The 12,895-nt window shown below is 39.5% G+C and overlaps 1 protein-coding gene across 3 annotated transcripts in view; it reads right to left on the reverse strand.

Moving 5' to 3' along the window:
- LOC132823400 (CCR4-NOT transcription complex subunit 6-like) overlaps nt 1-12,895 on the reverse strand; it is a 79,696-nt gene that overhangs the window by 37,102 nt on the left and 29,699 nt on the right. For all 3 annotated transcript variants that reach the window (XM_060837196.1, XM_060837197.1, XM_060837198.1), the window contains 2 exons: nt 10,218-10,339; nt 2,317-2,503 (listed from right to left, as the gene is read on the reverse strand). In XM_060837196.1, coding sequence (XP_060693179.1) covers nt 2,317-2,503; nt 10,218-10,329 — 299 coding nt within the window. In that variant the 5' untranslated portion in view covers nt 10,330-10,339. The remainder of the gene's footprint in view (nt 1-2,316; nt 2,504-10,217; nt 10,340-12,895) is intronic.

Here is a 12,895-nt window from a genome sequence, read left to right on the forward strand (position 1 = left end):
ATTTTAAAATAGAACTATGGTCATTGGTCCCAAAGCGCTCCCTCACTGTCACCTCCGTCACCTGTCCTGCCCTATTTCCCAACAATAGGTCCAGTTTTCCCCCTTCCAAAGTAGGAGCCTCCATATACTGCTTGAGGAACTTTCCTGAACACACTTAAATACCACGACATCTAGGCCCTTAATGCTCTGGCAGTCCCAATTTATGTTCGGAAAATTAAACTATGACAACCCTATTGCTTTTGCAAGTCTCACCAATCTCCCTGCATATTTGTTTCTCTAATTCCAGTTGAGTAATTGGTGGCCTATAGTACAACCCCAATAACGTCACCACCCCCTTCTTATTTCTTAGCTCCAGCCACAAAGCCTCACTGGATGATCCTTCAGTTATTTCATCTGACTACTGCTGCAAAAAACTCCCACTCCCCTCCTTCCACCACCTCTGTCCTGCCTAAAGCACCTGTACCCTAGCACATTAAGCTGCCAGTCTTGTCCCTCCCTTAGCCATATTTCTCCAATGGCTATAAATATCCCCATCCCACGTACATATCCACACCATGCATTCACTGGCCTTACCTGTCAGCCCTCTTGCATCGAAATAAATGCAACTTAACGCAACAGGCATTCCTTGCTCCCTGTTGTGTTCCAGTCTGACTAGTTTCTTCACCTCACTATTTCTGATTACTATATTTCCTTCCAGCCTTGCATGTGCCTCCCTGCTGTTGAGGGTCCCAATGCCCCTGTGAATCTAGTTTAATCCCTCCCTTGCAGCACGAACAAACCTGGTCAACCAGGGTTTTCCTGATTGTTTACGGTTGTTAACTTGACCAACGACCTAGTGGGCAATGAAGTGAACCAGGTTCCGATCAGTACATTTACCTTCCACCAAGTACCACAAACTCAGACAAAGAACCTCATCAGCCATGTGAACCTAGGAAACCTTTACTTTTAAATCTCAAATAGACACACAAAAAAAGCTTAATCATGTAAAAGTTCAAATATCATAATACACAAGAGTCCCATTGAGAGGGTTTAAAAGATTTACTTAGCCCCATACCTTGTTCTTTTCCCAATGCTCTGTATATTTTCCCTTCCAAGTATATATATTCAATTTTCTATCGAAAGTCTATTGAATCTGTTTCTACCTTCCCTTTCAAGGGCTGCATTCCATAAGATGTGTAAACATTTCCTTGTGGCAGCTTTGATTCTTTTGCTAAACACTAAATAGTTGTCCTCAAGTAATTTCAGTTACTTGGGATCAAATATTTCTCCTTATAGACTATAAATATTCTCTTACTCTTAAGGTTAGCAACTTAAACCCCTCTACTCCATATACATAATTGAGTTTAGCAATCCTAGTACCAAATGCTTTAAAAAAAAACTTTTCTCTGTCCACTCTAAGGCTTAAAATAAAGTGTGCAGCTCAAAATTAAAAATAATACTCTAGCTAAAGGCCAACCAATGTTTTACAAAAAGGTTTAGCACTCCATCACTATTCACAGAATTATATCTATGGACACCCTTCTCAATTTGTACTACCACCTTCAGTTCTCAAATACCACACCACCATTAAAATTTTGCCAATTTGCTTACATTGCCTTTCAGCTTTCTACCAAAATACATCACTTCATTCTTAATGGCAATAACCACTTCCTTAATCAGTCTACAACTGGCTGATTGATTTTTACTTCTTATCAGTCTGGTAGAAAAGTCTCGATTCTGTCCTGTAGTTAGCAATGAATGAATTCTTTGAATAAAGAAAATTTCTTTTATTTTTATAAATATGGTGCAAGCAGACCTAACACAAAAATTCTGAAAATGTCACTTTTTCTTCCATATTCTTGCCTCATAAATGCTCTCTTACCAACAGAAATTTTAAAGAATAATTTATTTTTAAACTACTTCAGCATTTCACCATCCATATTAAGGCTGGAAGCAACAGTCTCCAATTAGCTGAAAAGGCATACTTTCAACCAACTGGATACTATTACAATGAAGTTAGATCAATTGCACAGAATTGGCAAGGTCAAAACTTTCACATTTCAAAGATTAACTTCAAGCAGCTTAAACACGACAAATTAATAATTAATGGGCCAATGAGTTATCAAAACAAAATAGCTGACAGCAGTGCTCAACAGGCAATAGTTACCCTCAAGATAAATGAATGGAATGTGCTGAAATTCAACATCCAGCACAGTAAAATAATTCACATTTCTGTAGAACAAAAATTATTCTATATTGTGTAAACAGTTTATAAACACAATCTTTGAAATATAATAAATCACAAAAATAAATATTTCCTTCAGTTAGAGAATTTACCTGAGTGATACCATGTTTCCAAGCTCAGATGGTAAACTCCGTATCTTGTTGCACGATAGGTCTAAATAAACCAGATTATGCAGTTTGGCAATATCAGGAGGAATACGTGAAAGGGAGTTGTCACCAAGATGCAATGCAGTCAAGTGTGTTAATGACCATAATGACGAACTCAAACTTCTAACTCTCCCTACACAACAGATAAAAGAAGAAAAAGTTACAAATTCCTTCCATTGTGTCTCAATTCTCTTCAGATAAACAGGCAATGAGTAAACTTAAGTTATACATGTACACTAACATTCATAATGTAGCCATTTACCATGCTCCCATTGTACGCATCTGAACTTAAGATTACAATATCACCATCTAAACAAAGATAGTAATATATACATAACACTCAATCATCTTGTCTAGGTGACATATTTACAGTTACAGGTAAGAGATGCAAGGATGCGGAGGGGGAAAAGTAGGGTGTTTGAAAATCACGATAGGCTAGAGCTTGCTGCCCACCATGGTGGTGAAAGCTGACACTGATTTCAAGAGAAAATGGGACCAATTGGACTGTTGCTTGGACAGTTGGCATAGATTCAATGAATGAACCATCCAGCAACTTTCTGTTCCAGAGAAAGGAACAAAGCTCACAGACAAAATTGGGCAGTCCCACACTTAGTTAACTTTTTGTAAAACTAGAGCCACAGAGGTTGAGCAGGCAAAAGCATTATAACCCACAACTAAGTAGTGTCCACTAGCAAGTAGTAAAAGTGCCTAACCACCTTGATGGACAATGTCAGCACCTCAGTCATCAAGCTGCACTTCTTAGCAGTAACTTGTTCTTTCACGATCAGTTTCAGTTCCATACAGAGCAGTTAACTCCAGATCTCATTACAGGAGAAAGTGAGGTCTGCAGATGCTGGAGATCAGAGCTGAAAATGTGTTGCTGGAAAAGCTCAGCAGGTCAGGCAGCATCCAAGGAACAGGAGATTCGACATTTCAGGCATAAGCCCTTCTTTAGGAATGAGGAAAGAGCTCATTACAGCCTTGGTCCAAATATGACCCAAAAAGGCTGATTTCCAGAGATGAAGGAAGACTATCCCTGGAGATCAAGCAGTATAGGGTAGATTGTGGTATTAAGAAGCCAAGCAAAATTGAAATCAATGAGAATCAGGAGAATGAATTCCACTGGTTTGAGTTGAAATGTAACACAAAGGAAAATGGTTGTGGTCATTCATCTCAATTTGAGGAAATCAATAAAGAAGTTCTTTAGGGTGGAGTCCTAGACCCAACCATTTTCAGACCTTCTCTCCATAAGGTTGGAAGCAGGAATCTTTGACGACTGATAAGCGATCCATCATTCAAGACACTTAGGTTTGCGTCTGCACGTCCACCTGGACAACATTCAAGCTTGGAGTGAAACATGGCAAGCATACATGCCACAAGTACCAGGCAATGACCACCATCAACAAGAGAGAATCTAACCATTACCTCTTGATATTCAAAGATGTCAATGTCACTGAATTCTATGCAATTGACATGCTGGTGGCTCACCATCAAGCAGCAAGTTCTCAACCAACCAGACATATAAATAATGCAGCAAAACAAGGGAAGCAATTAATTGTTGGATAACTAGTTTCCAGATTCTCTGAAGCCATGTCACCATCTAAGAGGCAGGAATAAGAAGCATGATAGAAGGGAATAACTCAGATTGTCACTAGCATCTAAAGGGAGCGGGAGATTTTTATGGACAGTAGATAAAAGTGCAAGTCTAATACAACATCACAGTTGAGTCGGTTGTTGAGTAGCAGTTGGTAGGGACTGTCTTTCAACTCCATTAATTTTGAAAAATGTAAAGTTTCTAAACTAACCCAGGGAATGATAGGCATTTGAGAGAAAGCAGATTTGTTAGTCAGGATGAATAATTTCCACTTTCTACTAATCCCCAGCTTTTAATAATATCACATAAGTAACTGAAGTTATAGTGCTCAAAAGTTAAGTGTACTTACAAGCTAGACAGACGAGGGTATCTTAGCTCAGCCAAATGGAAAACTCATTCTGTAGACATGATTTGGAGATGCCAGTGTTGGACTGGGATGTACAAAGTTAAAAATCACAATACCAGGTTATAATCCAACAAGTTTATTTGGAAGCACTAGTTTTCGGAGCACTGCTTGAAAGAGTTCTCTAATCTGAACACTGTTGCAATTAATGGATTCTTGGATAAATACTTTGGGCGGCACGGTGGCACAGTGGTTAGCACTGCTGCCTCACAGCGCCTGTAGACCCGGGTTCAATTCCCGACTCAGGCGACTGACTGTGTGGAGTTTGCACGTTCTCCCCGTGTCTGCGTGGGTTTCCTCCGGGTGCTCCGGTTTCCTCCCACAGTCACAAAGATGTGCGGGTCAGGTGAATCGGCCAACCTAAATTGCCCGTAGTGTTAGGTAAGGGGTAAATGTAGGGGTATAGGTGGGTTGCGCTTCGGCGGGTCGGTGTGGACTTGTTGGGCCGAAGGGCCTGTTTCCACACTGTAAGTCTAATCTAATCTAATCTACTGTAACAATCCATGGTGTGAAAGGTGGCCCAGCTGTAAAAGGAGGGGAAGGAGGGGTATGGAATGATACTACTGATAAAAGGATTCTTTAATTAGGGAAGTAGGCAATTCTGCAGCAATCAATGTGGCTCTGGGATGCCTGTTGTGGCCTGGTGCTAGGATCTAGGATGTTACAGAATGGCTGCAGGACAATCTTCTGATGAGGGTGAACAGCCAGAGACCATGGTCCACTTATGACACAAGCAGGAGGAGGATGCAGTTCTGTAACGGAATTTAGGGAGCCATACAGATGGTTAGTAAATGGAGCCTCTTAAGTAGTCTCCAAATTACCCCTAGTGCCACATGCAAGTGAGTGCAGAAATATAAAGATAACACAAATGAATGTGGTTGGAAAGAAGATGCAGAAGGGAGGCCTTTCGATTAGTGGAAAATTTGTACCAGCTCTTGTGGAAATGACACCTGTACAAGCTAAATAAAGTTGGGACTGAATTCCTTGTAGGGAGTTTCACTAGAGTTATTGGAGAGGGTTTAAATTAAATTAGCAGAGATGAGGGAAACAGGAAAGAATATTCGAAAGCAATCTCAGATTGCCAAAGTGCTGGGAGAAACAGAGAGCACTAGAATAGAGAACAGTACATTCAATATGTGGAGGCAGAATAAAGGGAGAAAGTAATGAAGTCTAAAACAGGAGTTATACTACAGGCATGTAAATGCAAACAGCATAGTTCATAAAGGTTGGTGAGTTAAAAGGCAACAATTACCACTTGGGATATTGTGGCACCATCATAAACCTGGCACAAAGAGGGGCAGAGAATCAAATTTCAACAGCACAGATAACTGCCTTACAGCCCATTACATCTGCACTGCTCAAAAATAACCTAACGATTCTAACCCCATTTCCCAGCACTTGGCCCACAGCCTTGTATGTCTTGGCAACGCAAGTGCACATCTAAATACTTAGATGTTGTGGGTCTCTGCCTCTACACCCTTATTAGATAATGAGTTCCAAATTCCCACCACCCTCTGGGTGAAAAAAAAAGGTTTTTAATATCTCCTCTATACCTTCTGCAACTTAACCTTAAATCTATGCACCCCTGTCATTGATCCCTCTGTCAAAGGGAAAGTATCTTCTTGTCCGTGTCACTCAGTTTAATACATCTCAATCATATGTCCCCCTCTTAATCTTCTCTAGTCTTGAAAAAAAAACCCAGTCTGTCTAATCTCTCTTCAAAACAAAAATCTGCACACTAGGTAACATTCTGGTCAATCTCCTCTGCATGCTCTCCAGTGTTATCACATTTCTCCCATAATTCCAAAACTGCATGCAATACTCTAGCTGTAGCTGAACCAACTTATTCTACAGTTCCAATATAGCCTCTATGCTCTTAAACTCTGCCTCGACAAATAAAGGCAAGTTATGCCTTCTTAACCATCTTGTCCACCTGTCCTGATGCTTTAAGGCATACATGCACAATAAGGTCCCTCTGATCCTGCATGATTCCCAGGGTCCTCCTGTTTGTCATGTATTCCCTTGCCCAAGTCCTTCCCCTTAAACTTAGCCAGATTCAATTCCATTTGCAACTGATCAACCCATTCTGAAAAGCCAATTTATGTACTCTTAGTCTAAAGCTATTCTCCTCACTACTTAAAATCCCATCAACCCCATCAGCAGATGTATGAGAACACCACCACCTACAAGTTCCCATCTACTCCACACTTTCATGATGGAATGACATTGCCATTTCCTCACTTAAAATCCACGGAATTGATAACAGCTCTGTGGTTCTCTCCAAGTCATAAATGCTGCAGCAATTCAAGGCAGTGAACAGTGAACACATGGCAATGTTGTTCCATCACAAAAGTGTGGAATAATTGGGAACTTGTAGGTGGTGATGTTCTCACACATCTGCTGATGGGATTGATGGGATGTTAAGTAGTGAGGAGAATAGATTTAGACTACTGACATAGATGGGCTGGTCAGAATGGGCTGATCAGTTGCAAATTTAATTGAATCTGGCTAAGTTTGAGGGGAAGCACTTGGGCAGGACAAATAGCGCAAGGGAATACATAACAGGAGGACCCTGGAAACCATGCAGGATCAGAGGGACCTTGATGTGTATGACTTGACATTCATGTACACATTACATTAATTCTCAAAATCCCAAAGCGCTTCACATGGCCACATAATACCATCAGGATATGAGACTTACAATCCTATTACCCTGTTTTACACAGCTTGAAAACAATACACAAGTCAGAAAGGGGATAACTCTCCAACTAACAATCCTGAACCAGTGCAGTGCATCCTGAAAACTCTATACAGAATACCGCAACAATAAGATGCTAACAAGAGGCTGTGTGAATGAAATCAAATGGTGGGGCGCCAGTTGTGGGAACTAACTTTTACAGCCTTCTTTAAATTTGAATATTATTACTGCACACATCCAGGCAAGTATTTTGAGACTATTTATTGAATTTATACAAAAACTTCAGGACATTGTAAGGGTAATTTTACAGCCAATTAAGCACTTGAAAAGGATTGCCCCTGCTGTAATGTAGGAAACAGCAACCATTCTGTCTACAAGACTCCCCAATCCAAAATGACATAGCATAAGAGAACATTTAGCATATTGTACCTGAGCTACTTAAGAGTCCAGACGTACAGCATGGAAACAGACCCTTTGGTCCAACTTGTCCACGTCGACCAGATATCATAACCTAATCCAGTACCATTTGCCAGCACTTGGTCCATTTCCCTCTAAACCCTTCCTATTCATATACCGACCCAGATGAATTTTAAATGTTGCAATTGTACTCGCCTCCACCACTTCCTTTGGCAGCTCATTCCATACATGCACCACCCTCTGTGTGAAAAGGTTGCCCCTTTAGGTCTCTTAATTCTTTTCCCTCTCACCCTAAACCTATGCCCTCTAGTTCCGGACTCCCCCACCGCAGGGAAAATCCCTTGTCTGTTTATCCTATCCATGTACCGGATGATTTTAAACCACTATAAAAAGTCAGCCCTCAGCCTTCAAAGCTCTCGGGAAAACAATCCCAGCCTATTTTGGCCTCTCCCTCCAGCTCAAATCCTCCAACCCTGCCAACATCCTTGTAAACCTTTTCTGAACTCTTTCAAGTTTCACAACATCTTTCCCATAGGAAGACGGCCAGAATGGCACACAATGTTCCAAAAGTGGCCTAACCAATGTCCTGTACAAGCATAACATGACCTCCCAACTCCTATACTTAATGCTCTGACCAATAAAGGAAAGCCTTCTTCACTATCCTATCTACCTGTGACTCTACTTTCAAGGAATTATGAACCTGCACTCCAAGGACTTTGTTCAGGAACACTGCCTAGGACCATACCATGAAGCGTATAAGTCCTGCTCTGATTTGCTTTTCCAAAAATGCAGCACCTTGCATTTATCTAAATTAAACTCCATCCACCACTCTCAGCCCACTGGTCCATCTGATCAAGATCCCGTTGTAATCCGAGGTAACCTTCCTCGCTGTCCACTATATATCCAATTTTGGTGTCATCTGCCAACTTACTAACTGTACCTCCTATGTTCACATCCAAATCACTTACATAAATGACAAAAAGTAGTGGACCCAGCACCGATACTTGTGGCACTCCACTGGTCACAGGTCTCCAGTCTGAAAAGCAACCCTGCTCCATCACCACCACCCTCTGTCTTCCACCTTCAAGACAGTTCTGCGTTCAAATGGCTAGTTCTCTCTGTATTCCAACAGATCTAACCTTGCTAACCAGTCTCCCATGAGGAACCTCGTCAATCGTCTTCTTTATTTTAATAATGTCACAAGATTTACGTGCATTTTGAAAGGCATAAACAAGTTTGTGGTGAACTTCAAGCCAACAGACTAATTTCTGACGGCTTTGTAGAACACCCATGTTCTGTCTGCAAAAAAAAAAGAGACTGAGCTTCCAGCTGCCTGCCACTTTAACATACCAGTGTGTTCCCTGATCAACATCGGTCTCAGGTTTGCTGCAGTGCTCCAACACAGCTCAGCACAAGCTGGAAGATCAGCACCTTATTTTCCACTCGGGAACTCGGCAGCATTCTGGACTTAATATCAAGTTCAACAAATTTTAGGGCTTGAGACACTGCTGTTACCCCAACCCCCACAACCCAGGCCTCGTCATCACATTGGGTTGTGTGTAGTACCAGCCTATGTCAGTTACTAATAGCTCCCATGAGCAGCTATTCATTCCCCCAGACAGATCTTTATCCACTCCTTTGTTTTTCCTCTCTCTCTTTTGAGCTCTATTTCCACCTACTGTTTATTCTTGCCCATTCCCTTTTGCCCATCTGCTCTACAAATATCAACATTTTCTTAGCTCCATCAGTTCTGAAGATGGTGCACTAGACCTGAAACGTTAACTTTGATTTATCTCCACAGATGCTGCCAGTCTTTCCAGCAATTTGTTGAGATCAACTCCTGACTTCTACGCTTTAGAGTTTGATAGAGACACCATGCTGTGTGGAACTGAAATCATGAGTATAACAGGTCAGGAAAGAACTGAAGGGCTCCTTTCCCTGCAGGATATTAGTGAACCATAAGTTTTTAAACTTTTGGTCTGGTAGCTTGCACAGTTTTGTTTTTGCAGCAGCCTACAAAATGGCTAGATTCATGGGCTCAATTTCATAAAAGGCAATAGTGGAATTTGAATATTCAACCCCTGTTGATGCCCTTTGCAGATCAAATTCTACTCTAGTCCAGCATAATGTAATGATTGTGCCCAAATGATTTTCATATTTGATTCTTGCAGTCTAGATCACAGCACAAAATTGCCCATTGTGCAGTTTAAGAATAATGGATGGCACTGCTTTTCATGATATTGCATGCGATTGCAAGATTTTAATTGCATTCCAAATCTGCAATATCATTGCTTACAATGAGAATCACTGGTTTATGGTAACAAGACATCTCAAACAAGATAGTATGGGACTTTTGCTATGTTCTGCAGAGTACAAAAGCGCACAAATAAACAGCCCTCACTCTATGTAACTGGTAATTGACAAGAGGAAAATTCATGCTCTAGTAGGGAATTCAACAGATAATCAGATGTTAACATTATCAGATGCTGGAACACAGTATATGGGGAATTTAGATACATCTAGCTGTGCTGACAGTAAACAATGACCAAAATTGATAAACTACATTCCATTGTGCAGAACAGCCTTTACCTTTCTACAAATGTCAAGTTATATGATTATTTTCATACATCCCAGGAGAGTAAATGTGCATGCTGGTCTCAGGTATGCGATAGATTTTAAATTTAATTTTGAAAAATTGTATAAAGTACATAGGTGAATTCATGCATAGTACTCACCACTGATTTCCAACTCTGCCCAGTATGATTTTTTCCCATTTGCTGCTTCTTCTGAAGACATAATTGTATACATTTTCCGGGGATCAGATGGATCATATTTTTCTTTGGGCATTCCGGTCACACTGAAATGGTAACAAATTAAATTTAATATGTTCACACTTTCTGACATGAAAAACAATATTATATGAATATAGTACATACTTGAGAAGATTGTGATCAAAGAAATTATAATCTCAGAAATAAAACTTAGGGTGATTGAAGCCATCATAAACTACACTTCATCATCCACACCAATGCACCAAGACTGAACCAGACCATTCAAAACTTTGAGTCAGAGCTATGTTTCAATCCACACACCTTCTTGCCAGAACTAGTTACCTTAAGTTCAACCATTACACAGTTTTGACAATCTCAGGTGACTGACTTTTTAAAATTCCCTTTGTGCTAGCCCCATATCTTTTTCCATGCTCCAAGTGTATTTTTATAAATTCAAGTCCTGCGTTCAGCCAAGTTTACCCATCTTCGTTAACCCGCCACCCCAAACGTCCATGCTATTCTCCCGAGTCTGTTAACCAATTTAAATTTTAAAATTGTGATTTCCAGTTCAGCACTCCATAGTCTTCCAACTTTCATCTTTCACTATAGATTCTGGATAATCCTTAGAACATCAATGCTGGTAGGAACAGACTCCTCAAGTGTTGGAGCCTCTTTTTTCCTCTGATTAATCTTCCAAAAAGGTATCTTTTCAAACATTATCAACCCTCATCTGTTGACACCATAGTGTTAATTTATTTGCTATCTATTCTAACCTCTTGCAATTTCTATTATCAAATTAACATGAAAGATTTTAGAAAAGTTAAGAAAAAAAATTGGATTATGGTAGAAAATTGGCCCCATTGTACTCCAAATGAATTTAAGTGTAAAAAGATTGTTAACTTAGATTTAACTTGAATCCACCCATTTACTTGTATGGCTCCTTTCTACAGAGAAGTTTGCAGATGTGTCTTCATAACATTTTCAAAAAAATACTTGAACACAACTGGTCCTCATTAGGATCTCAAATGATGTGGAGGAATGCAACAGAATTGAAATTTTACTTTGCTTTGTCCATCAAAAACACATTACTTCTTTATTTCATTCTCTACGGCTTTTGTAATTTCATTAATATACCTCCCCAAAGAAAACAATCCCCCAAAATAAATAGCATCCAATGATGTAACTGATGCAGTGCATTTATTGGAGGTCAAATCGGTCTCCACACAACCAGTTTCTTCACAGTTCTCCTCTGTAAATTATTCGAATTATTTAGAATGAACAGTTTTAACAGCCTCAAATAGAACTGGATTTTAGCGAATGCAAAACTTTTCAATGCAGGTAACCTATCAAAACTATGAACCACTTTATCAATGTGTGTAAATGACATCGAATCAAAGGCCCACACAGATTCAAAATTTTCACAATGTGATTTCATGCAAATAAAAATCAGCATAAAATTTTCAAAGTTCATGCTTAAAAATTCTTACATATTTCCTGGACAAACAGCAAATGGGACTAGTAACTCAGAATTCAAATTTAAGCCACAGACCAGCAGCTTGAGAAATTTAAAAAGTGGATTTCAAAAAATTCTGGAGAGAAAAAAAAATCACTAACTAGAGAGGGTCCAAAAAATCTTGCTGAATTCCCTGAATTTCTTATAGGAAGGATATTTGCCACATTTAGAACCATAAGAATATGGTTGACTTAATTGCAAGCCACTTAGCCTGTCAAATCATAATTGTGTGGTTTAAGACAACCATCACCATTCCAGAGCAACAAATGTCAACCTTGTCAGTGACACCTATGTCCAAAAAAACTTCTTCTTAAAAACCAGATTACCTATTTTAGTCTTTAAGCAAACTGCATCCCTGACTTTTATCATAGTTATTAATACAAGTAGCAACAGGGTAGAGAGACATCTATTAAAGAAAATAGAATACTCCAGTTGATTTTGAAAGTATTAGGTTAATTTTGAGAAAAAAAAGTATTACTTTTCTACTGTTGAGATGCTAAAAAAACCTTTCAAGCCTTCAAATATCATGTATGAACATAAGTTTAATGAACAGCATACTTCAAAAGAAAATGCAAATAATTTTCAAAACTCAATTACTAATAACCTATTTTTCCCCTGTACTAGTCAGGCTTTCAGATTCTCAGCACCTCTCTTCCAGAAAGATGCAATAGCTTGTTCAGTGTAGAGCACAAAAGGGAAATCAAAGATATTTATTAATATTAAAACATATGCAAATATAAAAAGTATTGCAAGTTTGGGTTTCTAGTTTTTGAGTTAGCAACTGGAGAGTTTTCAGTGTGCCTGAAGTTCTTGCATGAGAATTCAATAAATGGATCAGATGCTTTAAAGTTTTTTTGGGATTTACTTTAATAATAAAGACAGAATGACCTATTGCAGCCAGGTATACTGGCTTTTAGCAGCAGTCCTGGCTGCTTGTTTTTAAAAATACGTATTCAGTTTGGGGCAGTAAAGAGTAGAGTTCTCAGAGTCTGCAATATCTCTCATGCAACCAGCACCAGCCCCAATTCCATTTCCTATGCATGCCACATGCTAGGGAGATTAATTCTGTAACAGTGGTGATTTCTTTAAAGACAAGTGTTGGAAGCTGCCTTTAGAGTCATGAGTTTGG

This window comes from Hemiscyllium ocellatum, chromosome 16 (assembly GCF_020745735.1).
Source record: "Hemiscyllium ocellatum isolate sHemOce1 chromosome 16, sHemOce1.pat.X.cur, whole genome shotgun sequence".
Classification (NCBI taxonomy): Eukaryota; Metazoa; Chordata; class Chondrichthyes; order Orectolobiformes; family Hemiscylliidae; genus Hemiscyllium; species Hemiscyllium ocellatum.